This window comes from Danio rerio, chromosome 13 (assembly GCF_049306965.1).
Source record: "Danio rerio strain Tuebingen ecotype United States chromosome 13, GRCz12tu, whole genome shotgun sequence".
Classification (NCBI taxonomy): Eukaryota; Metazoa; Chordata; class Actinopteri; order Cypriniformes; family Danionidae; genus Danio; species Danio rerio.
Genome location: NC_133188.1, coordinates 28,154,116 through 28,177,194, shown reverse-complemented (window position 1 = coordinate 28,177,194; position 23,079 = coordinate 28,154,116). Strand labels below are relative to the sequence as shown.

At 37.8% G+C, this 23,079-nt stretch overlaps 1 protein-coding gene across 2 annotated transcripts in view; it reads left to right on the top strand.

The window, feature by feature from the left end:
• The window catches only part of adka (adenosine kinase a), a 282,153-nt gene that overhangs the window by 239,807 nt on the left and 19,267 nt on the right, over window positions 1–23,079 (top strand). For both annotated transcript variants that reach the window (NM_212791.2, NM_001272084.1), the window contains exon 9: window positions 14,633–14,747. In NM_212791.2, coding sequence (NP_997956.1) covers window positions 14,633–14,747 — 115 coding nt within the window. The remainder of the gene's footprint in view (window positions 1–14,632; window positions 14,748–23,079) is intronic.

The window sequence follows — 23,079 nt, the reverse complement described above, 5'->3', positions numbered from 1 at the left end:
CAGTTGAAGTCAGAATTATTAGCCCCCTTTTTTATATTATTTTTTTACATTTTATAGGTTATAAAATAGAACATTTCTGTAATTTTTATGCAGTTGTCATGTGACGAAAATGTATATATATACATATATATATATAATTAGGGCCCTATGACATGCATTTAGTTTTGTTATATTCATATACCGTAATTCAGGCGTGTTCAAACTTGGTCCTGGAGGGCCGCTGTCCTGCTGAGTTTAGCTCCAACTTGCTTCAACACACCTGCATGCCAGGACATTTCTAGTTTATCTAGTAGAAGCTTGATTTAGCTGGTTCAGGTGTGTATGATTAGGGTTAGAACTAAACTCTCCAGGACACTGGCCCTCCAGTTACAGAGTTATGATATTATATATATATATATACATATATATATATATATATATATATATATATATATATATATATATATATATATATACTAGGGATGTAACGGTATTGTAAATACTGTCATACCGCAATAGCAATTTTTTTCGATATTACCGTAGTCGCATGACTCGGTAAAACTATAGGTCTTCTGAGAAAATTTGCTCAGGCGAATGAAGCGAACGGGAGGTAGCAGAAACTACAATTCCCATCAGCCCAGGCGTGGCTATCATCCTTTGCGGTCTGTTGTCGCTACAGATCCAGTAATGCGGAAATGGAGTGTGCTTCTAGTAGCGGGGATGAAAAAGAGCTGGAAATGATCGAAACCTAAAGCGGGTGTCGTCGCCGCCCGCGTACTGAATAGCGGTGTTGTCGCGCACGTTCTGATCAGCTGTGTTGTCGCGTGCGTACTGTAAAGCAGGGAGGGGGGGTTGAGCGGGAATACTCAAGAGTGGTGTTGTCACGCGCCTACTGAAGGGCGGGACGGAGGGTGTGTCGCGTCGCAGGGGCACTTTTGATCATTTTGGAAGGGCATTTTCTATCCAAGACTAAAAAGGGCACAGGTTGAGCCCTATGTGTGCACGTGCCTGCAAGTTGGGGAATACGACTAATAACAGTCATGGGGACTGCAGAGACACAGCACACTGTTCAGATTGATGCAGACATTACCGTATTACCGTACCGTGAAATTCTGATACGTTACATCCCTAATATACACACAACAGTTCTGTCTGGTTCTCGAATCTGATTGGCTGATAGCCGTGATGTATTTAAGTAAAATCAGCACCTGTACAGCCTCTTTACCCTTTGTGTATTACTCTGCCCACATACAGCCAGCAAAAAGCAGACACTACAGATCTAAAGTTTAAAAGATGCTTGCTCAGCTGTTTAACTGTCAGCTTATGATTTGAATCCAACGCGGAAGAAAGTAGTTCCTCATACAAAAGGTTTTTTGAGACCCTCTATGTTTGATTTTGTTTTTATATACACAATTATGCCGTCAAACTGTTGTATAAACGCAATATCACACTCGTAGCAGTGTGATATGGCTGTAAATCGACACTGGTTGGGGCACTAAGGCACGCCTCCCAACAGTGCCATATCGCACTGCTACTCGTGTGATATTGCTCACATGTATAGTTTATTTTTTAATTTTATACATTTATAGACATACATACTTATGTATGCATATTTTTTTATTTTTTTATCCAATTTTTCTGTATGTTTAAGTTTTTATTTTTAAGTTTTTAATTAAAATAAATTTTAATAAAAAATTTTTTTTGTTATTAAAAACATGGCCAGTTATTTAAAATCAAAAAAGGATTCATTGAAGTGACACTTTATTAAGAGTTTAACAAAACTATTAACTTATAAGAATATGTAATCATGTTAAACGTTTTTTAATCATTCATACAAATTTGTTATATATTTCTGTCACTTTCTTTTTTTTAAACCCAAATTTTTGTTGTTGTGAAGGCTCCTGAATTGTATGTGAGCATTATTTGATGATAGTTCATCTCACATAAAACTGTAAAATGTTAGTAAATTGACCCTTAGAGCAACAAGCTCATGACGCAGACAGGTTGTGTGTGTGTAATAAATGGAAATGCACCACTTATTCACAGGCTTAATGTATTGTATGCACATTTGATTTATTCATCTGAGATTTGTCAAATTACATGACAATCTGCGTTATACAGGGACTCCTATATGAGCAAGTGTATACATTAAGATACATTTTGCATTTATGAAAGGTTATTTATTTTATTTATATATATATATATATATATACATACATATATATATATATATATATATATATATATATATATATATATATATATATATATATATATATATATATATATATATATATATATATATGTATATATATATATATATATATATATGTATGTATGTATATATGTATGTATATATATATATATATATATATATATATATATGTGTATGTATATATATGTATGTATATATGTATGTATGTATGTATGTGTGTGTGTATGTGTATATATATATATATATTTTTTTTTTTTTTTTTTTTTTTTGTATAATGATTTCATTATATTGATATTTCTATCCAGTAAATATTTTAAATAACCCAAAATCAGCATTAAATACATGGATGGAAAGTCGGCTAATGATATGCATTATTGTGGTTTAAGGCAATCCGAATCTCTCAGACAATCCCAGGAAGCCTGTTCTTCAATACAAACTTCCAATAAGCTGTGTGATTATCTGAAGAACTCTGCTGCCAGACACGCTGTACCTTTGTAAAGATAATATTTTTCTCACGTCTTAAACAATGTGGCAACATTCAGAAGTGTGAAGGAAGAGTGTTTTTACAATACAGCTCTACATCTCGTGAAAATCTACACGCTTTATGAAAGTGAAAATCAAACACGTCTGCTTAGCATCAATCCATTTCCCTTGCTTCAAAGAGATGCCTTGTTAATAAATCAATTTACATCTCAAGAAGGTAGATAAGAGTGTGTTATTTTCCCTCTGTATTGAGCCGGCATTAGATCTGGCTCGCAGTGTGATCCGATCCTCATCTGTTTTTCTTAAATACCCTTAGATGTTGAATCCGCCGCAGGGTAATTGATGTTCTATTGGCTGCTGTTCCTCCTACAGATTACAATGAAGGAGCTGTTTTATTAGCTTTAATATGGACACAGAATTGGACACCCTAATAAGGCAGAGTTTTTTTTTTCTTTCCGCCTGCTTTCATCATTATTAAAAGAGAACATCTCTTATGATAATCGCTGACAGCTACATTATGGCTTTCATGAACTGATGGCTTCTAGTGAAAGGAGGGATATTATGGTTAAGCTTAATTAAGCCTGTGCTTATTATGTTTTTACGCTTAAAACCTTCATTACACTCCCCTCTGATCAAATACAGTTATTGAGTAGCAAGTAGTCAATGGCATGAATATGCTAATGAGTGTCTGAGACCTCAGCGAGGGACTGTGCAGTCTGCTCGCTTTACATTGAAGCAATAGTTTAGTCAAAATGTCTAAAGTCATTTAGTCAACCTCATGTAATTCTAAATCAGATTGACTTACTTAAATCAACAGTTTTAATTCCTATAGTCAATGTTAATGAGATAATTCAACCAAAAATTAACATTTGCTTACACTCAAGTGGTTCTCAACTTATTAATTTCTTTTTTCTGTTGATAAAATGAGCAGCCATTGACATCCATAGTAGGAACAAAAATAGTCAATGGCTGTTTTTTAGCATTCTTCTGTATATTTCTTTTAACAGAAGATAAAGTTGAATACGCTAAGTAAATGAGAGAATCTTAATGTGAACTATGTCTTTAAAGGAGTACTAAATTTTTGTTTATTTTTAAAGAGACTGATAGATTGTTGCAAATTCCATCTAGTAGCTAGCTCTATGCAACTCTCACATGGTTGCCCACTGTTGCTAAGCAGGGCTGCGCCCAGTCAGTACCTGAATGGTGGAACCACATGGGAAAGCTTGGTTGCTGCCAGAAGTGGTGTTAGTGAGGCCAGTAGGCGGTCGCTCAACCTGCGGCCTGTGTTGGTCCTAACGCCCCAGTATAGTGAAGGGGACTCTATACTGCTCAGTGAACGCCATCTTTCAGATGAGACATCAAACCGAGGTCCTGACTCTCTGTGGTCTTTAAAAAACCCAGGATGTCCTTCGAAAAAGAGTAGTTTAACAAATTTGCCCACTGGCCTTTGTCCATCATAGCCACCTAATCATCCCCATTTCATAATTGACTTCATCCCTCTGTTTCCTCTCCACCAATCAGCTGGTGTGTGGTTTGGCGTAATATGGCTACCTTCACGTCATCCAGATGAATGCTGCACATTGCTGGTGGACGAGGAGATTTTTCCTCCAAAAATGTGTAAAGTGCTTTGAGTGACCAGAAAAGCGCTATATAAATGTAAGGAATTATTATTATTATTATTATTATTATTATTATTATTGAAAGTAGTATTTAGGAGATAAATACTACTTTTGTTGGATTCAGGCAATGTAAAAAGAGAAATGGTAGTTTTAGCCACTTGATTTAGTTTATGAATAGCATGAATATGTGGTCTAACTGCTTCTTGTTAGTCATCAAATCTTTTTAAGTAAACGCTTAATCATTTAACTAGTAAAATTGTGTAACTTTACAGGTGAACATAGAGGTAGAGCTTTGTGATTAATAAAAATCCATTCACAATCGCAATTTGAAACCTTTCGATTAGTTAATCGCAAGAGGCTGCGAATTGAGTGAGCACACTTTCCTTCTGCCCAATCAGGATTGAGCAACCAAACTATGTGGAAGGCTCACAATAAAAAGAAAAAAGAAAACAAACAGGAAAGAGCAGACAAGTGGGATGATGGCATCTGCTGCTTCAGAAGCATTAATGGACAAATAATATCAAAGAAAAACAGAATTGACAATATGGGAATATTTTGATCATAGACACCGAACAAAAACAAATCACAAAATTGCAAATCACATCACAATCACAATATCTGTCTAAAAAAAATCTGAATTTAATTTTTTCCGCAAATTGCACAGCCCTACATAGAGGGCTATATTTCTTTAAGTTTTAGTTATAGCTGGATTATGGTCATAGAATTATATTTCACAAGAATGTCTTACTCTAAATTCATTCATTTTTCTTCAGCTTAGTCTCTTTATTCATCAGGGGTCGCCACAGTGGAATGTATCACCAACTTATCCAGCATATGTTTTACAACTATACACTTCGTCACCTTAGAATTATAAGGTTCTATCTGACAATTTTTCTTATATAAATGACATATTCTTATTAAATGATGACTTATTTATATTATGGGATGTTTTTATATAAGTTGTTTACATTTTAAGACTTTTTATTTTTTTAAAAACTACTGTTACACACATACAGTTTGCTATGGAATGCAAAAACTTTGAAGCTCAATATCTCAAAATCATTCAGAACATAGATAGAACCTTATAATTCCAAGGTGACGACTTTTCACATTCACACACATACACTATGGCCAGTTTAGTTTATTCAGTTCACCTATAGCTCATGTCTTTGAACCGGAGCACCCAGAGCATACCTACATGAACACAGGGAGAACATGCAAACTCCACACAGAAATGCCAGCTGACCCAGCCGAGACTCAAACCAGCAACCTTCTTGCTGTGAGGCAGCAGTGCTAACCACTGAGCCATCGTGCTGCCCTTACTCCAAATTGAATTAATATTTTATATATACATTAACTTTTTTTCCCCACATTACTTTGTTTAATGTCTTTTCTGTATATATAACATCACCTTTTTAATATGAAGTAGGACCATGTTAACATTTTGCTTAAACTTAAACAGCAAGTTTGTCTTTAGCTCACCTGCTAATTAAATAATACAACAATTTTAGTTTTGGATTGAACTTTCCCTATTAGGCAATTAAGAATGACAGTGTTGTTGAAGTCGGCCAACACTCCAAAACCACTGTCTTGACCCGTCTTGCTTTCATACATTCAATCTCAGTGACAAATTGCCTTCAACAAGCCCTGGAATCCAGTATCACAGTATTAACCTCTCCATTAGCACCTCTGTAGACTCCCACAACGCCTCTCCCTTCTCTCCTCCTTGGGAACGATCAACCTTTTAGTGGTGATTAGAGGCTGTGTTTGGGGAAGTGATTAAAAGCCCCCTACACAATTTAGCTGGAGCAAGTTAGCGCCAGTGGGGGAAACGGCAACATGGGAGCACACATCCCACGGCAGCTGCTCCTAACAGTCTCTGCAAGCCCCTCTGGCCCCCAAAACCACAGCACCTGTCTGCAGGAGAGATGCGCACAGGGAAAAAAAAGGCCTCTTTATTCCCACAAGGGCTCTTGCCTTTCTCTGTCTGGACTCAAGGATCCAGTTGTGATGTGTCTTGATGGGTTAATTATGAGAATAGCTCTGACAGTTGATATTCAGATCAAAGTGAACAGGCGTTCGGTCCCTCTCGGTCCCTCAGGCATATATGTATTCACACCAGCAGATAGCTATGCAGAGATAAGTGCCTGAGAGTGAGGCGGGAAGGCTAATTTATACCCCACACCTCCCGAATCCTCACTTGCTCTCTTTCTCTCTCTCAGAACTCCTCCACATCGCCCCTCCTCTCCCCCACCAAATCATGCTCCTAAAAATTAAACGACTCTTTAGAAGTGAATGATTAATCTAATGAAGCTGCAGAGGTGTTCTACTTCTGCTAATGAAGCCTTGCATTCTAATAAGTCACAGGCATACACTGTAATCATAATTGAAATGCCAAGCAGGGTTAAAGACAAACTGTGATCGCAGATGTTGCAGCGGCAAGATATATATGCAGAAAGAAAACGAGTAGGCAGCGGCTGCTGGGGGGCTTTCGTTCCGAGCTCAGGGTCCTCGGATTCCTGCTAAACATCTGTTTTTCAATGGGCAATCGCTGTATCCTGAATACATATACCAGACTTCTCGGCTTTTACAAGCGCCTTGTAAGTTTTCCGCGTGTGTTGACTTTCCCCTATGCCTGAAATGAAACACCTCCTCGCCAAGCTGCTTTGACACCAAGACTTTGCATTTCTGCATTGTTCAAGGCCAAAGAAAGAGGAATGAGTAATGCTGCTTGAGTGTGTCAGTCATTTAATCTGCACAGCTGAATGAAGCACCGTGCTGTATGAATATATGACTCCATAGGTGCCTGTACAGGCCTCTCCTTCCCCCCTGCCTTGCGCCTTTTGGGTCTCCCGGCGATTAAGTGTTCATGAGCATGTGTAGCTACGCTCTCTCATGGCTATCGTGTGTTTGATAGTTATAATGATGGGATAATGGCAGGTTTGTAGGCAGCCACTTCTCGTCACAGGATACCTATAGAGCCGCAGCCCCTGACAGATTTACAGTACGCAGTCAGCTGATACTGTAAAACAGTGCGGGTTTTATAGAGCTCTGGGCTCTGCTTAAAACAAGCCACCAAATTTATACTCGCCTGCATTCCAGGCCTAGCCTCGGGGCTGTACTGTCTGCGGTGAGCCTTTCTGTCGAAATCGTAATTATCCAGTTAGTTTTGCATTCTGGTGTCGGTTCCGATTGGAACACTTTGTTAACCTTCCCCAAAGCATGCTGTATTAATGATTTCATCCATATTTATGAAGTGGCTTCATACTTGTTGGAGGAGATAAAAAAAATCATTTTTATTGTGTTTCAATTAAAATGCAGGTCATTAAGTGCATTTTTAACCTGCTGCGCTTTAGTATGCAATAAAATTGCGTACAAAAACAACTGCCGTGCTATGTAAACTCACACCAAAGTCGATACCTTGAGCAGCGAGTGCTGCAGTAAGCTGATTGAATCTGTGCTCTGCTGATTGGCCGGGCTGCAGGAAAGTGGACCCTTTTAGTTGAGTGTAGAGGGAAGCAGAGGTGATGAGGCAGCTGGGACACCACACCACCTCGCCATTAACAAAACTGTCAAGGGCTGGTGGCTGTCGTAGCCAAGCCGCCTCTCTAGACTGCTTTTGGCAGGGCCACGAGTGGACATGTGACAGACTCAAAGCTTTGGCAGGGTTGTACTGCCTCAGACCCTCTTACTGGGCCTTTGTGTAGGACTCGGGGTGGGGGGATGGTATCGAACCACCAGCACTCAACCCTTTAGACCAGCCCACCCTGCCAGCACCGGCACCACCCATTCCATATACCCCCCTACACACCAGCCCAGCTCCTTCTGTCCAGTGCCAGCTGGGAGGTGTGAGGACTAGGAAATGCAGATGATCTCCCCAAACGACAAACACATTCATATGTGTCTAAATGCTAGCTTTTTCTGCTGCAACACTCTCATTGTGTCATTCCCAATAATATTTTTAATAATTTGTCAGTGGCGTATTGAAACTTTGGGCTTGTATGAAAACTCTTTTACGCTGGGTCAGTTCATTATAGTCTTCTATGTGAAGCTGCTTTGACACAATCTACATTCTAATTGAAATGAATTGAATTGGGTTTAATAAATATGTAACCCATATTAAAAAAAAGAGTTTGTGCCCTGGCATAATCATCAATAAAGTGAGTGCAAAGTTTGTTCTACCTTTTATAAAGAGCAAATAACAAACTATTTTTATTTAAAAAAACATGAAAGCAAATGATTTTGAGTAGAAAGAAGAGTATTTGCTGTCCAGTAATGGCCCAGAATGTCTTAAATTTTATAATATGAAATTTGTGCCAAAGTATTTATGCACAGGAAAAACTGAGCGCCCACATATCTACCATAAACTTTATAACCGGTAATATGATGCTCTAATGACTGCTCTAATGACACATTTGCTGGTCAAAAACCTGGCCACTCCATTTAGGTTTGATGCAAGTTTTTTACCAAATGTCAAAATACCAACTTTGAGGAGGCAGTGTTGAATTGTTTTAAAAAGTTTTTCTCGTTTCCAGTAAAGTAGTGGTTTATGGACAAATGAGGTTTCTCTCCTACACCAGTGATTTGTCATATATAACGATATTAATTGTATGTGTTGAATACAAGATAAAATTGTTTAATTTAATTCAAATGAAATATAAACAGATATACTGGCTCTAGTATTATATTTAATCCTTTTTATATGGGTTAAGGTTTTTCTTTTTTTATTATTATTATTATTATTATAATTATTATTATTTAGATTTATTTATCATTATTTTGTTGTTAAATGCACAAAGTCCTGGCATATTAAGATGTGCCTAAATACATTATGCCAAATCTAGTGGTATTTATTGTAAAGCAATATAGCAAATGTTCAATGCAACAATAATAATCTTTTAAAGACCCCCTATTATGGGTTTTTGTGATTTGTGAAAATGATCTTCCATGCAGTGTGTAACACAGCTCTAAGTGAAGTGAAATATCCAGCTAAGGTTTAAGTCTGTTAGTGCACTGTGTTTAAAACTATTGAGTCATCTATAAAAGAGTCGACTCAGAGTGGTTCAAATGAATCATCGTGGTAATGTATCTTTAGCCGAGTCAGCGTGACGTTTATACGAAACTCAAGCCCCGCGCATTTGTTGCGTGCGCAGACATGGGAAACCAATCCCCCCAAAAACCCCACAAAAACCACATTGAAAATGCGACGTGTGCCAATTTCTTTACAGATTTAAACGTGTTTGTGAGCTCACAACCCTCTGCCGTTTGTCGTTGCTATGGCCACAATCAGCTGTTCCTACACACGTGCGGCAGTCAAGTTTCAAAACAGTTCAGCTTTTGCGGCTGTGTGGATTAATACTGAATGTGTGTCATGGTTAAGAATGAGCAATATACTGGTGTTAAACTGCATTCCTTTAATGCACTCCTGCATTGGGCTCACACAAACACTCTGCACTCTGATTACTTCAAAATTGTTTATAAGCCATGGTGGGCAATTCACTCTGTCTCACTCTGAACGCAGTCAACCAATTGCAACAGACTGGGTCATCAGACCAATCAGCGCAGATTAGCATCACGCTATAGAGGGGTTTGGGAACAAAGGAATCGCTGAACGAATCATATTGGAGTTGTTAGGATAATTAGGTAAAAATAAATGGATATTATAAGTCAAAGAAAGTGTTATTTGCCCTTGCATGCATAATTGCCTGTTGTTGGAGACCCCCAAAACCTTATGACCTATTTAAATGCATAAAAGGGGCTATTTAAATAACCAATAAATATCCTTGAACAACTATCTATTTGGATATTTTTCAAATCTTAGTGGGTCATATTAAAAGACAGTTAAAGCAGTCTTTACACCAATTTACACCAATGGAAAAAATCACCTAAAAGATTAGCTGCTTTAAGGAAATTACTAAAATAACTTGATGAAGTTAGTTTTTATGTAGATATTACTAGCGGGGGGGAAAAAACTCTTGTTTAATGCAGTAGAATTTATACTTTTGGTTTCCAAAATACCCACGAACCCTCTGTGGATGTGGACAGCACTCTGATCTACTTGCATTACAGAGCCCACTCCCACCTGGTCAAAGATGGCACACCATACTGGACCATGTTCTTTGACTCCACCGGTGCCCTCAACATGCCTCTATGACTCTGTAACAAGCTCAGCGCGATACCGGTGTACGCCTCCACAATCTCCTAAATCATAGACTATTTTACCAGCAGGCAGAAGTTTGCGAGGCTCCAGGGAGAGAGCGTGGAGGTGGTGTAGTCCTACAGGTTGCTTGGAGTCCACTTAAACAGCAGACTGTTCTGGACAAACAAGTAAGCTGTGCAATAGAAGAAAGGTCAGAACAGGAGGCGCACGTTTTTTAACATATACTGTACAGCCTTGCTGCTATAGGTGTATTTTACCAGTGTAATTCTTTCTGAACTCATTGGAAGCTATTAAAGTCAAGCTCAACATAAACAATCATGTATGTTCTTATGAGACTTGTAATATTGGAGATGTAGTTTGGGCTTATACTACTTTATTAAAAAATGAGAACCATCGAGCAGTGTTCAGTTAAGTTAATTATTTGTTCACCAAATGCAGAAGTTCAGAAGCATTCCAAATGTATTTCCTCAGATACTTTTGAGCAACATGGATTAATAATCTACAGTGTGAAACATGCAGGGTGACAGTGTAGTTTAATTTCCTAAAAGAATAATTGGTTTAGAGAGAGAATTAAAAACATACAGGACAACCAGTGTAGTCTGATTCCTGAATGAATGACTCTTTTAAGCTAATTATAAGTGAATAAAAAACATGTTTGTTTCTGACATGTTCTAATGCCAAAACAAATGACTTTTCTTTGTGAATCAAAATACAAACAGTGCAACCAGTGTTATTCACAAATGAATGGCTGTTCTTAGTTGGTTTTTAGTAATGAATCAACAACTTAACAAGTATACAGTACACTTTTTTACTTCTTGACGACCAGTGTTGGTAGGTTACGTTAAAAAAGTAATAGATGATGAATGACTGACCACTACTGGAAAATTGTAAATCTGATTACATTACTTATTACTAAATGTAAAAAGTTATCAGATTGCTAATTACTTCAAAATTACTTTTTAAACATATCAAATATACCTATATAAATACAAAATAAAACTGCAGCTCTTTCAGTAATTTAATAATCACTGAAAAACATTACAATGGGTTGATCAAAGCAGCTTGACATATTCAAAAGACTTAAAGTTCACCTAAAACATGAAATTCCTTTATCATTCACTTGTTGCAAACCTGTTTGCGAAGAAAACTGGACACCTGTAACCATTGACATCCATAGAATGCAAAAGCACTGCAGTGTTTGGGTGTTCTGTATTTGTCTGAGTAATTAGTCTACCGAAATGTGACTAATTCCATACAAAGCATGAAGCTAATCGGTCAGTTCTTGTCTAGTGAAAATGTGAGCGTGCGCAATATGCACTCCAAATATATGTGTGCAAGTCGCGTGCCTGTATTGGAAATAACAAAGTTGTGCGTGCAAAAGACGCGATATGTGAACGGCCCCATAAGCAGCTACTCTCTACACATTCAGAAGATACCTTCACACACAAAAAATTAATTTAGCCTGTTTAGGCTGAGTTGGACCACTGTATTTTTGGGAGCCGGCGTCCTCCTTGGTGACGAATGTTGTCTAGTATGCTTTGTTCAAGTGCTTGAACAAGTTGCTAGTCAAGTTAAAAGCAATCTAAAGTTCTTTAGAGTCTACATCAGTAGACTAGACTACAGCAATATTTTTGTTTTTACGCTCAATGAAATCAAAGTAATGTCTGTATTTCCACTTAAAGCAACCACTCTCGTCAGCACCCATTTCAGCTCGCATTCTCCAGCTATTATAAAGCGCATGCTTATTAACTAACGTTGCAGTAGAAAACGTTATTTTAAAAAAGCATTTTTTTCTTCTAAAAACGATATTTGTTACATAAGTGTCGCAGTTACACTGACATTTGTAACTGTAATCAAATTACACTAATTTAAACTTTAATTTGTTACATTACTGCGTTCCTGAAATATGTCATTAGAAAACAGTAACAGGTTACTGTGGAACGCGTTACACCCAACTCTGTTGATGACCTATAAAATATATTATATTTAAGTCAGTCTGTGCATATTCTGTAGTAAATAAGGGTGTCACGATCCTCCAAATCCTCCATTCAATTACATTTTCGATTCTAAAGGCACGATTTGATTCGATTTTCGATTATGAATAATTAATTAATTAATGACCAATTAATTATTTGTAGCCTACCGTTTAAACTACCTGACCTGCATGGTCTTTGTTTTACCCATAAACAAATCATACAGTAAATGAATAAAGGCAAGATACATACATAATTACCACCTGTCATTCACTTTTTCTGCGGGACTCGTGAATAGGCAGTGATCTGTGTCGTTATAATGGAGTCGGTAAAAAAGACGCACAACCAACAGGAACCAGCCAACAGTATCCGAGGTGTTCGCTAAAATGACTAAGTACAAGTGAGTGAAAGATTGAAGCAGTCCTCTGACTGCCTGGACCTGCTGTCTCGAGCACATGACAATGTGTGTGCGTCTGTGTCTGTGTGGTCACGTGATGTGCGTTTTCAGAGGTAGAGATGAAGGAGGGCTGCTCAGAAATGCTACACCTCACTGTGGATGTCAAATCGTTGTCGTTCTAAAATGCCATTTAAAAACAAAGACAGTGTAAACAGGGCCTGAGTGTGTACATTTCGCGAGCGGATTTGCAACGGGGGCGGGCAGAGGATCGCAATACCGGTGTTGTCTATCGGACGAACTGTACGTAATACGTACATAGCAGAGCTTGCAAAACTGTGTTTTTTTTGTCGACAACACGAACGTTGTCAACATAACTCACTGGAAATCCAAAATGCTTACACACCGGCGACTTCATTGAAAGAGGAGAGGGTTTAAGTTCTGTCGACGGGTCTCCTGCTTCTGCAGTTTAACAAGCACTTCAACAAGCCTGTTTTGTTCCGCTTGGCAAGCCAAGCTGACGTGACATGGGGGCGTGGCAGCATTGACGATTCTATTTTTTGATTCAATAATTGAAATTGAGCATAAATTTCGATCGATTTCGATTAAAAATCGAAATCGTGACACCCCTAGTAGTAAACCTATTCACGTCATCTCCAATACCAGCTGTATTACTGAATTGTGAAATTCAGATTGAATGCCTGCCTCAATTTTTTATAAGGATGCGTTTAAATGATATAGATTTCATGTACAGTATCATCTCCGAAGATCTCAATCCCTTTATCACACCTTATATTTTAGAAAAACTCATCCTCTGTTTTGCTATACTTCAAATCATTTCTTCAAGCATTAGGGACTGATCACAGCGAATGCACTTTATGCGTTGAGAGGCACCTCTTTTGAATGGTTTACTAACGGCCGCGAGCGTTTTGCGCACTGCTTAAGCGGCCTGCGTGCCTCGTGTTTTATTCGTCTGCTGCGCCTTGCGTTTTTGGTCTTGTGCGCTCTTAGTTGAAAAAAGTCAACTCTGAGCGGAAAAAGCGTGTTACGTCACTTGCGTCTGTTTCATTCTCCAATCAAAAGAAAGCAGAGGCGGGGCTTCTATTGAGGTCCCTGCAGTGTTTGTGTTGTCAAGACAACAACGGAGACACTTGTGGTTGGTGTTTTGGGTTATCCAGAGCTGTATGACTTCACAAATCATAAATATAACAATATTACTAATTATTAAAATTATTATCAACAGCAACACTCTCGAACAATACCCAACTGATCCAGCTGTTGCCTAGCGGCATAAAGAAGCGCACCGTGCTTCTTTTTTTCTTGTCAACAAAAAAAGGAAGTGTGGTGCGCCTCGTGTGTTTGGAAACATAAAAGTGCATTCAGTGTGATCGGCCCCTTAGCTAGCTGCTAGAATGCTCAACTTTTCTTGGAAGAAAATAATTTTCAGTGTTGTAAATATACCCGTTTGAAAGCCAGACGAAAAGCTTTAAAGCCAGTGAGTGATGCATGGATCATTTTAATATCTTGTTAGCATTTAAACATTTCTTTGCAATGAAGTGAGCCATGTGTGATGTGTTTCCACATGACATTTAGCGTTTCAACACAACAGCAATTCTGAGTGAGTTGTACAGTAGTTAGTAATTGCAGTCACTAAACATTCTCAGGAGGTAAGATAATGACTCAGGATCTTGTTTTACAAGGTTCAACATTAGAGAGAATCTAATTTGATCTACTCTACAATAACTTAATACTTGCTTCTTCCCCTCAAGTATGTGTTTTATATCTTTTTTTCCATCTCTTCTTGTGTAGACCGAAGACATCGAGGAGATTGCGAAGAAGGCCCAAAGCTTACCCAAAGAGAACAAGAAAAGGCAGAGGATTGTTGTCTTCACCCAAGGCAAAGAAGGAACTGTAATGGCCAAAGGTGCGTGGGTCAGTTTTCATGTATTCAGAATTAGATTTCGATAATCCAAGCTTTTAGATCAAGAGCGTCTCGTGTTAAAAAGAAATCAAACAACCCCCAGAAACCCTTTTGGTTATTTACAGTTGGAATGATGTTGATAGATTTCCTCTGTAAACATTAGTGAATAGCCTCAAACAAGGTCATCTTAAGAATAGAATGCCGTTCTCTCTGGCGGCTTTCGATGTTGCTCAGTGTGAAATGAATTCGCCCTTGGCAATGACCTCCTATCTCTCAGATGCAGAATTTGAATCCAAAGGGCTGTTGCAGTCACATTGCTATGGTAACTGAGTGGTGGGGGATCTTTCTGTGGAGTGGATAAGTTTAACCGAATAGTGGGGAAAGCATAACAGTTGTAGCTGATTAAACCAGCGGGGTTTGAAGTAGAAAGCAGGGAGGCGGCAGGAATGTAAGGGGACAGGCTGAGCTGTTTATGCTCTTCTTCTTCTGCTGCTCTTCGTTTCAGTTCTTTTTGCACCTGCCAGAATGGCATTCCTCACTTTTACAGTCCTCAGCCAGTGCCCAGTCTCAGCTAAATTCCATTTGTTCGGGATAATTCGCCTTTTATTGCCTTTTGTGTTTTGATTCACTGAATTTCACAGTGTTCTTACAATGAATTCCGTCGAGGTTGGACATTATTTAAATCTCTCGAGGACACAATGAGCGGCTGCCCTTGCAACGCTCTGGAGACCCTGGAAAAACAATGAGGTAAACATGGTACATGACCTTTAGTGTTTGAGACAAAAACCCTCAAGAGTTTCTGCCTAGCAGTAAGTGTACAATTTGAGCCTTGGTGCTCATGCCGGGAAGCACAAGTTTATTATATTTCTTCATTCAGATTTCTGTATTTCCTGTGATCCAACAAATTAAAAAAACAAATATACAATTAACCTTAACAATGCAAACCAATACTAAAACCAAATAAAGAGTCAAACTTACATTAAACTACAACGGACACTTTTCACAAGACTGTTATGAAGTGTTTAATGGTCATTATAATCGTGAATCCTTAAAAGTTTTTAATATTTCGATTTTTTTAAATGTATAAAAATTTATATGCATTTATGAATGTAGTATATTGTGTGTACGTCAAATTACAAAAAACAAAGTGTTTCTAATGCAGCGTCTATTCGGTTGAGAGTGAATTTGACGTTATTCTTTCCTCTGACTTCTGTCATCAGTCTAATACTAGTCTTGACAACACCAATAAGGAGTTTTTCTTTTATTACTTAAGCACATAGGATTGTAAAAAAAAAAAATGTTGTTCTGTCCGATTCACTGCATTCTAAGTTAACCCAGCTATGACAACTTCTGCTGCTGAGAAACCCGGAAATGTGAAAAGGGTCTATGAAAACCAATATATAAAAACATTTAACATGAAGTTGGCGTGCAACCAATATTTCCTCTTAAAATTAAAACAACAATTCTCATATCATTTGCATCTGGCGTATTTTTTTTAATTTACACTAGGCCTACAGCTCAAAAGTTATAATAATCCACACCAATGATGCATTGAACTTTTTAGAAAAAGACAGTATATATCATCAAATATTATTTGCAATAAAAAAAAAATCTCATTTAGTTTTTGCAGTTTCCAAATTTACATACAGGTGTATGGGTATATAGGGTTCTTCACACTGGGTACACAAAACAACCAAACATTTGAGTCCAGAAATTGTAGAAATATAACAAACTCTAAAATACAAAAAAATTCATAAATAAATAGGGAAGTTAAATTGATAATTCAAGGACATTATAAGAACAATCAAAACAATACACTCATAATTGTTTTGTATATCGTCAAAAAGAACACAGATAAAGCTGGTTTGTTGCTTTTTATTCTTTTATTTTCTTGTTGGCTTAGTCCATTTATTAATCAGGGGTCCATCAACTTATCCAGCATATGTTTTACACAGCGGATGCCCTTCAAGCCGCAACCCAATACTGGGTAACACCCATACACACTCTTTCACACACATACATTACGGCCAATTTAGTTCATTCAATTTACCTGTACTACATGTGTTTGGACTGTGGGGCAAACCGGAGTACCCAGAGGAAACCTACACGAACACAGGGAGAACACGCAAACTCCACACAGAAACAACACAATAAAAATACAATTAAATGTTTTTTAATTTAAAAAAAATTAAAATAATAATATTTTTTATATATTTGTAATTACAAAGCTGAAGTTTCAGCATCATTACCCCAGTCAGTACAGTTACCATTTATTAAAGTCTAAATGAAAATAAATTTCAATTCAAAGTAATATTTTTTATTTGAAGCAGAAAACATTTATAACAAGTGTTTTTTTTTATTTTCCCCACAGTATTGTCATTTCCCTGCTTTTTTTTTCTTTTAAGCATCTTTATTTCATGTTTAATTAGGATTTAATTAGATTTAAGCTATCTTCATTTACTTACAAAAACTTACTTTTACTCTGTCAATTTGCAATTTTTGAAGTCTGATATCAGCATGTCTTTAAAAGCTAAATAAAATGACAAGCATTTAACGTTCTCTTTACTTTTAATCCAACAGATAGTTTTGTTTTCAATCTCTAGTATCACTCTATAAAATAACCTAAGATTGTTTTTTTCGATTATACAAGCCTCTCTCTAATTGACTCATGACCTGACATATGACATCCCAATGACACTGCAGGCCTTTCCAAGTCCCTATTAGCTTATAGGTCTAATCCTATTCACAAGTCTGCCCTACAGGATTGAAGTGTTGTTAAACAGAGCTGTCGCAGAGCTCTGTATTATACAATTTACACAACATGTTACCAGAGTAACGCGGCAAAGCTGGCTGTATTGGTTCCACTGCGCTGCGTTTATCACACAAACGCTAATAGCATTAGTCCCCCAGGGCTGATAAGGCTGCTCAGGCAATTGCTACTCCTGTAAAGCCTCATCAGAGGAAAGCGCTACAAGACAATCCTTCCCTTTTTGCTACAGAACCGCCTCACTCCCACTTGTTCCCAGCTAACTTTCAGCCTAAGCGTCGGCTTTAGAGAAAATACTCTCCTGGAGGCATTTTACGCAAGGCTGAGGAGGAAAAAGACAGCTCGGCTAACCTCCCGCAGCCCTTTCATAAGGAGCCGTAGGGTCGACGGCAACCCCCGGCGAAACGGCGAAGCGAACGAGTATGCCACGTACCAGCTAGTTGGCTGTAAAAAATGTCACACGAGCCGCGAATAAGCGGGTTCAAATAGCAGGGGCGACGAAGAAGGAGAGGGACGTTATTGCTCCCCGCTGCCTCCGCCAATAAACATCAATATAAAAGAGAATTGAAGATTTGCTCAACCTCCCAGAGGCTGTGCTCTGATGCCGTCTGATCTCTACATTTCATTTGCAATTTGCTCTCTATGCGGGGATGTGATCATTCAGCAGGCTCTGAATGTCACAATGAAGTTGTTTTAATGGTGATTAAGAAGGCTGGGATGATAGGCCCTGGGGGCGACGCTCCAAAGAGATGCAGATTTGTTATTGTGCGCTTCATCTTTGTGCACGCCGGCTTTCTCTCACGGCGTAAACGCAGGCTGTCCTCGCCCCTCCACATTAATTTCCTTAATGAAAGCTGCCAGAAGAGGAGCCCTTAATGAAGCACCTTTGTGACATCGCTGAACAGAGCGCGGCCCTGCTGGCGCACCTATTACAGGCTCATATTAAGAGCGCGGCGCCCACGGTCTTTGATCTAATGATGGCTGAGTGCGCAGGGTCGCCCAGGGGCTCCAGCAGGGACACGAGAGGGCTGACGACAGCGTCACAGGGAGGAAAGGAGTCTGTGATCTTCTATTAGCACTTTCCCTCCTCCGTGAGTTCACGAATTAAGCTAACTTAATCGCACTCTTCGTGACCGGCTTTCAAAATAGAACGTCCCGTTTAATCCCAAACTACTTTATGCGTAGGAATGTAGCCCAACAAGGCCAGCCTGACAGTTTCGGGCTGTTTGCACTGAGTCATAACTCTCCAGTGCTGTACTTTAACTTCCTGGAACAGAGGTTCATGAGAGATAACCTTTGTTGTGTTTCTTTTAATAACACAAGTGAAACTAACACCACGACAGGACGGGTGTCTTCGCATTTCTGCAGAGTGAGAGAGAGAGAGAGAGAGAACTGAAGTTTGTTTATTTCCAGCTGACTTGTGAGCTCCACTGTTCAGTGATATCTGGATGTGACCGTATCCTTATCTTATCTAGATTGGAGTACTTTGGGCTTGGAAGTGGTTGTCCCAACTCAAGCACATGATGTGATTTAAGGCTCTAAATCCACCCTCTTTATTTGCACGGTTGTGCGTCGTACAACCCGCAATTAAGTTGGCAGATGCAGAGAACGTCTGACTGCTGCTGGAAGTGCATATCTTACAGACACTCTTAAATTAAGGCTAAATTGAAGCCTAGTTACAGAAATAATATCTCTTTTAGTAGTCCTTTAAACTCATTTTACCAAGTTCACATTATTCTCATTCTTTTTAAAGGCAACCTGTTATGGACAAATCACTTTTGCACGGTGTTTCAACACTGATGTGTGTTCACAGTGTGTAAACAACCAGCAAGTAATGGTAAAATCCACCAATTCCTTTATATGTAATCCACATAAATCTGATGTAGTGTCTGAAATTCACTGTTCCAGATTTCCCTGGCCTATAGCAAGAAATGTATTCTTATGCTTTTGTAGTTTGATTCATGTTAACAGCAAACAGAAGTAGGTAGAGTGTATATTATACTACTGTCATTTTAATACACAGGTCCAACGCAAACATGATTTCTTTCCCACCGGTTTACGTTTATGTTTTTATATAACCCTGTGTTTATTTAACAGTTCACTCGCAATAGGACGCCAAGGACGATTTTAAATAATGCTCAAATAAAATGCACTTTCTGACAGTTGGCTTTGGGTGTAAACCCAAAAAATAGAATATGAGGAGTTTTAGCTGTCAAAGCTTTAAAGTGCATGCAGATAATACACTTTCATGAGGATGAATAATTGAAATGTCAAGTGAGCTCAATAGAGATGCTAAACCGAAACAATTTTGCTTTGAGAGTATGCGACGATAACCGGTTTTAAGGTTTACCGCGGTTTGGATAAGTCAAGGTTTTAAAACCGCTAAAATGTTCTGTTTTACAATTCCTAAGGTACAGTTGAAACCAAAAGTTTACATACACTGTATAAAAAGGCACATAACCATTAATAAAAAAGTCAGATGTTAATGTGACTAAACTTTTTTTTCTTTTAGGTAAGTTAGGATTATCACATTTGTTTCTGTTATGCATAATAGCCGAATATTGAGAGAGATTTATTTTGAGAAATTGTTAGAACTTTTCTTGAAAGTCAAGTTTACATACAATAAGATTATTATGCCTCTGAAAAAGCTCAGATGATGGTGTCAAGATTCCATCCCAAAGAGGGAAGAAATCACTTTCGCGAACGCTCACGCTCAATCTGCCCAGTTGGTGGAATGAACTCCCTAACTGCATCAGAACGGCAGAGTCACTCGCTATTTTCAAGAAACGACTAAAAACTCAACTATTTAGTCTCCACTTCACTTCCTAATCTGCAATTGCCTCTCTGGATATACCACTAACTGTACCCAAAAAATTTTTTTTTAAATTTACTAATACTTTCCTTCTTAGACTTTACAGACCGGAAACTTGCCTATAGCACTTATTCATTGTTGCTCTTATAGTTGTGTAAGTTGCTTCCTTGTCCTCATTTGTAAGTCGCTTTGGATAAAAGCTTCTGCTAAATGTAAATGTAAGGTTTTGAAAGTTTCTGATTGGCTAATTGACAACATGCAAGTTAGTTGGAGGCACAACTGTAGAATAGTATTTAAGGAAAACCTCAAACACACTGCTTCCTTATGTGACAACATGGGAAAATCAACAAGCCAGAATCAACAAAAAAGCCATATTATAATTTGCTAAATTACACTGGGAAAAGAATCATTTTTGGAGACATGTCCTGTGGTCTGATGGAACAAAGATTGAACTGTTTGGCCATAATGACGAGTGTTACATTTGGAGGACAAAGGGGAAAGCTTAAAAGATTAGGAACACCATCCCAACTGTGAAGTATGCGGAAGGCAACATCATGTTGTGGGGCTGTTTTGCTACAGGAGCGACTAGTTCACTTCACAGCAAAGATGGCATCATAAAGAAAGAACATTATGTAGAAATACTGAAGCAACATCTCAAGACATCAGCCAGAAAATTAAAACTTGGCCACAAATGGGTCTTCCAAACAGACCATGATCCTAAGCATACTGCCAAATTAATTCAAATGTGCTTTAAGGACAACAGAGTGAATGTTTTGGAGTTGCCATCACAAAGCCCTGATCTCAATTCTATAGAAAATTTGTGGGCAGAGTTGAAAAAGCTTGTGCGAGTAAGACAGCCAACAAATCTGACTCAGTTACACCATTCTGTCAGGAGGAATGAGCCAAAATTCCTTCAAACTATTGTGAGAAGCTTGTGGAAGGATACCCAAAACATTTGACCAAAGTTATACAGTTTAAAAGCAAAGAATTCCAAGGAAATGTATGTAAAATTTTGACTGTCTAGAAATTAATTAAAAATTATATTTAAAAAATTCTCACATTATTCTGGCATTCAGCAAATGTAAATCATTTAGGTATTTCTAACGGGCCTAAAATAGTAAACATTTAGTATGATTTACCATCAGACATTTTTTAAAAATGGTTATGTTCTTTTTTTTAGAGTGTATGTAAACTTCTGGTTTCAACTGTATATGTACAGGTAATGAAGAGACAAGAAGTCAATGATTTATTTTAATTATTTAGCCTGTCTTGTTTATAGGTCCAAATATTATAAATGTTTCCTAAAATAAAATATATTTTGTTCAGTGTAAAAAAGTTTTTTTTTTTTTTTTACCCAGGCAATTTAACTTATTTTAGAGCAGTAATTACAATACAATGAAACGGGGATATTTATATTCAAGGTCATCATACCATCAGAATGACCATCAGACCACTTCTGATGGAGCTCTCCCGAGCAAAGACTGCTTATACTATGTTTTAAGTTAATACAAATGATATAGATGGCTGTGTTTTAAAAAAAATTGCAGAGTTTAATTCCTTGTTGTCAAATTCTTTGCCATAAAACACTTAATAATAACCATGAGCTTAGACAGTAGGTTTCAATTTGTGATGTGTTGTGCTGTTCGTATGTATTCAGCCATATGAGGAAGTGCCTAAAAGTGGACAACCTCAAAACGGTTTAACACCTTGTTTACACCTATTTAGTGCTATCCACTTTTGATTTGAATGGTGAAAATGCATCTAAAGGGAGTAGTTCACCCAAACATATTAACTCATAATTTACTCGCGCTCAAGTCGGGCTGCACAATATATCATTTGAGCATCAGTATTACAATGTGTGTGTCTGCAATAGTCACATCGCATACAGAAGCCCCACGAAAAGTTGCGTCTCGTGAGAATGCAGTATTGTAAGAATAATTTACTGTAAAACAATATATAAGGACAAATATAAGCACAATATACGCAATAACAGCAAGTCAACCTTTTTGTTTGTTGTTATGCTTGTTAATTGACATCCTCTTCAGTGATCAAACTGTGTTGATTCGATTCCTGCGAATGTTACGATTGTGTCTTACGTCATATATCGAGTCAGAGGAAGCTATTAGCAACATGCATTTGCAGCCATCAGAAGTCAGTGATTTGAGTTTATCATTTAAAAAATTGACATATTTTTGCTACAAATACACATTAATCCACTTCACAGGACATGCGTTTACCCCCTGGTGACACATGTTTTTGTTTTTTATACAACAATTTTTTTGCACATTTGAAAGCTTTAAAAAATGGCCACTACCCAACACAATGATACAGAATAGAAGAGCTAGGATGAAATTTCAAACTTCTCTGACTGTGTTGGTCCTAATGTTGAAAGTGAGAATATCAGTGTAGAGTAGATTACATGTTTTTTTTTTTTTTTTTTGGTTGAACTATTCCTTTAGTAGCAGGTGTAAACAGGGAATTTCATAATGAAATAAAGGCACTGTGCTCACTTCAATTGTAAATCATTTTAAAGTTGCTCCATGTAATCCATTTTGGTTTTGTCATCCTACTAAAGAGAAACATTTTCATTCCTGCTCCTAGAGAGGTGCTGCTCGTCTTGAAACTTATTCAGGAGGAAAGTGTCTAATGTGCTGTCAGATTTACCTGCACCTAATGAACTCCCCAGAGGAGCCTTTTCGTTTCAGTCTGTTTTCCTCCATCTCTGTGAGCCCTTAGCAAAGGTCATTATGCACTCA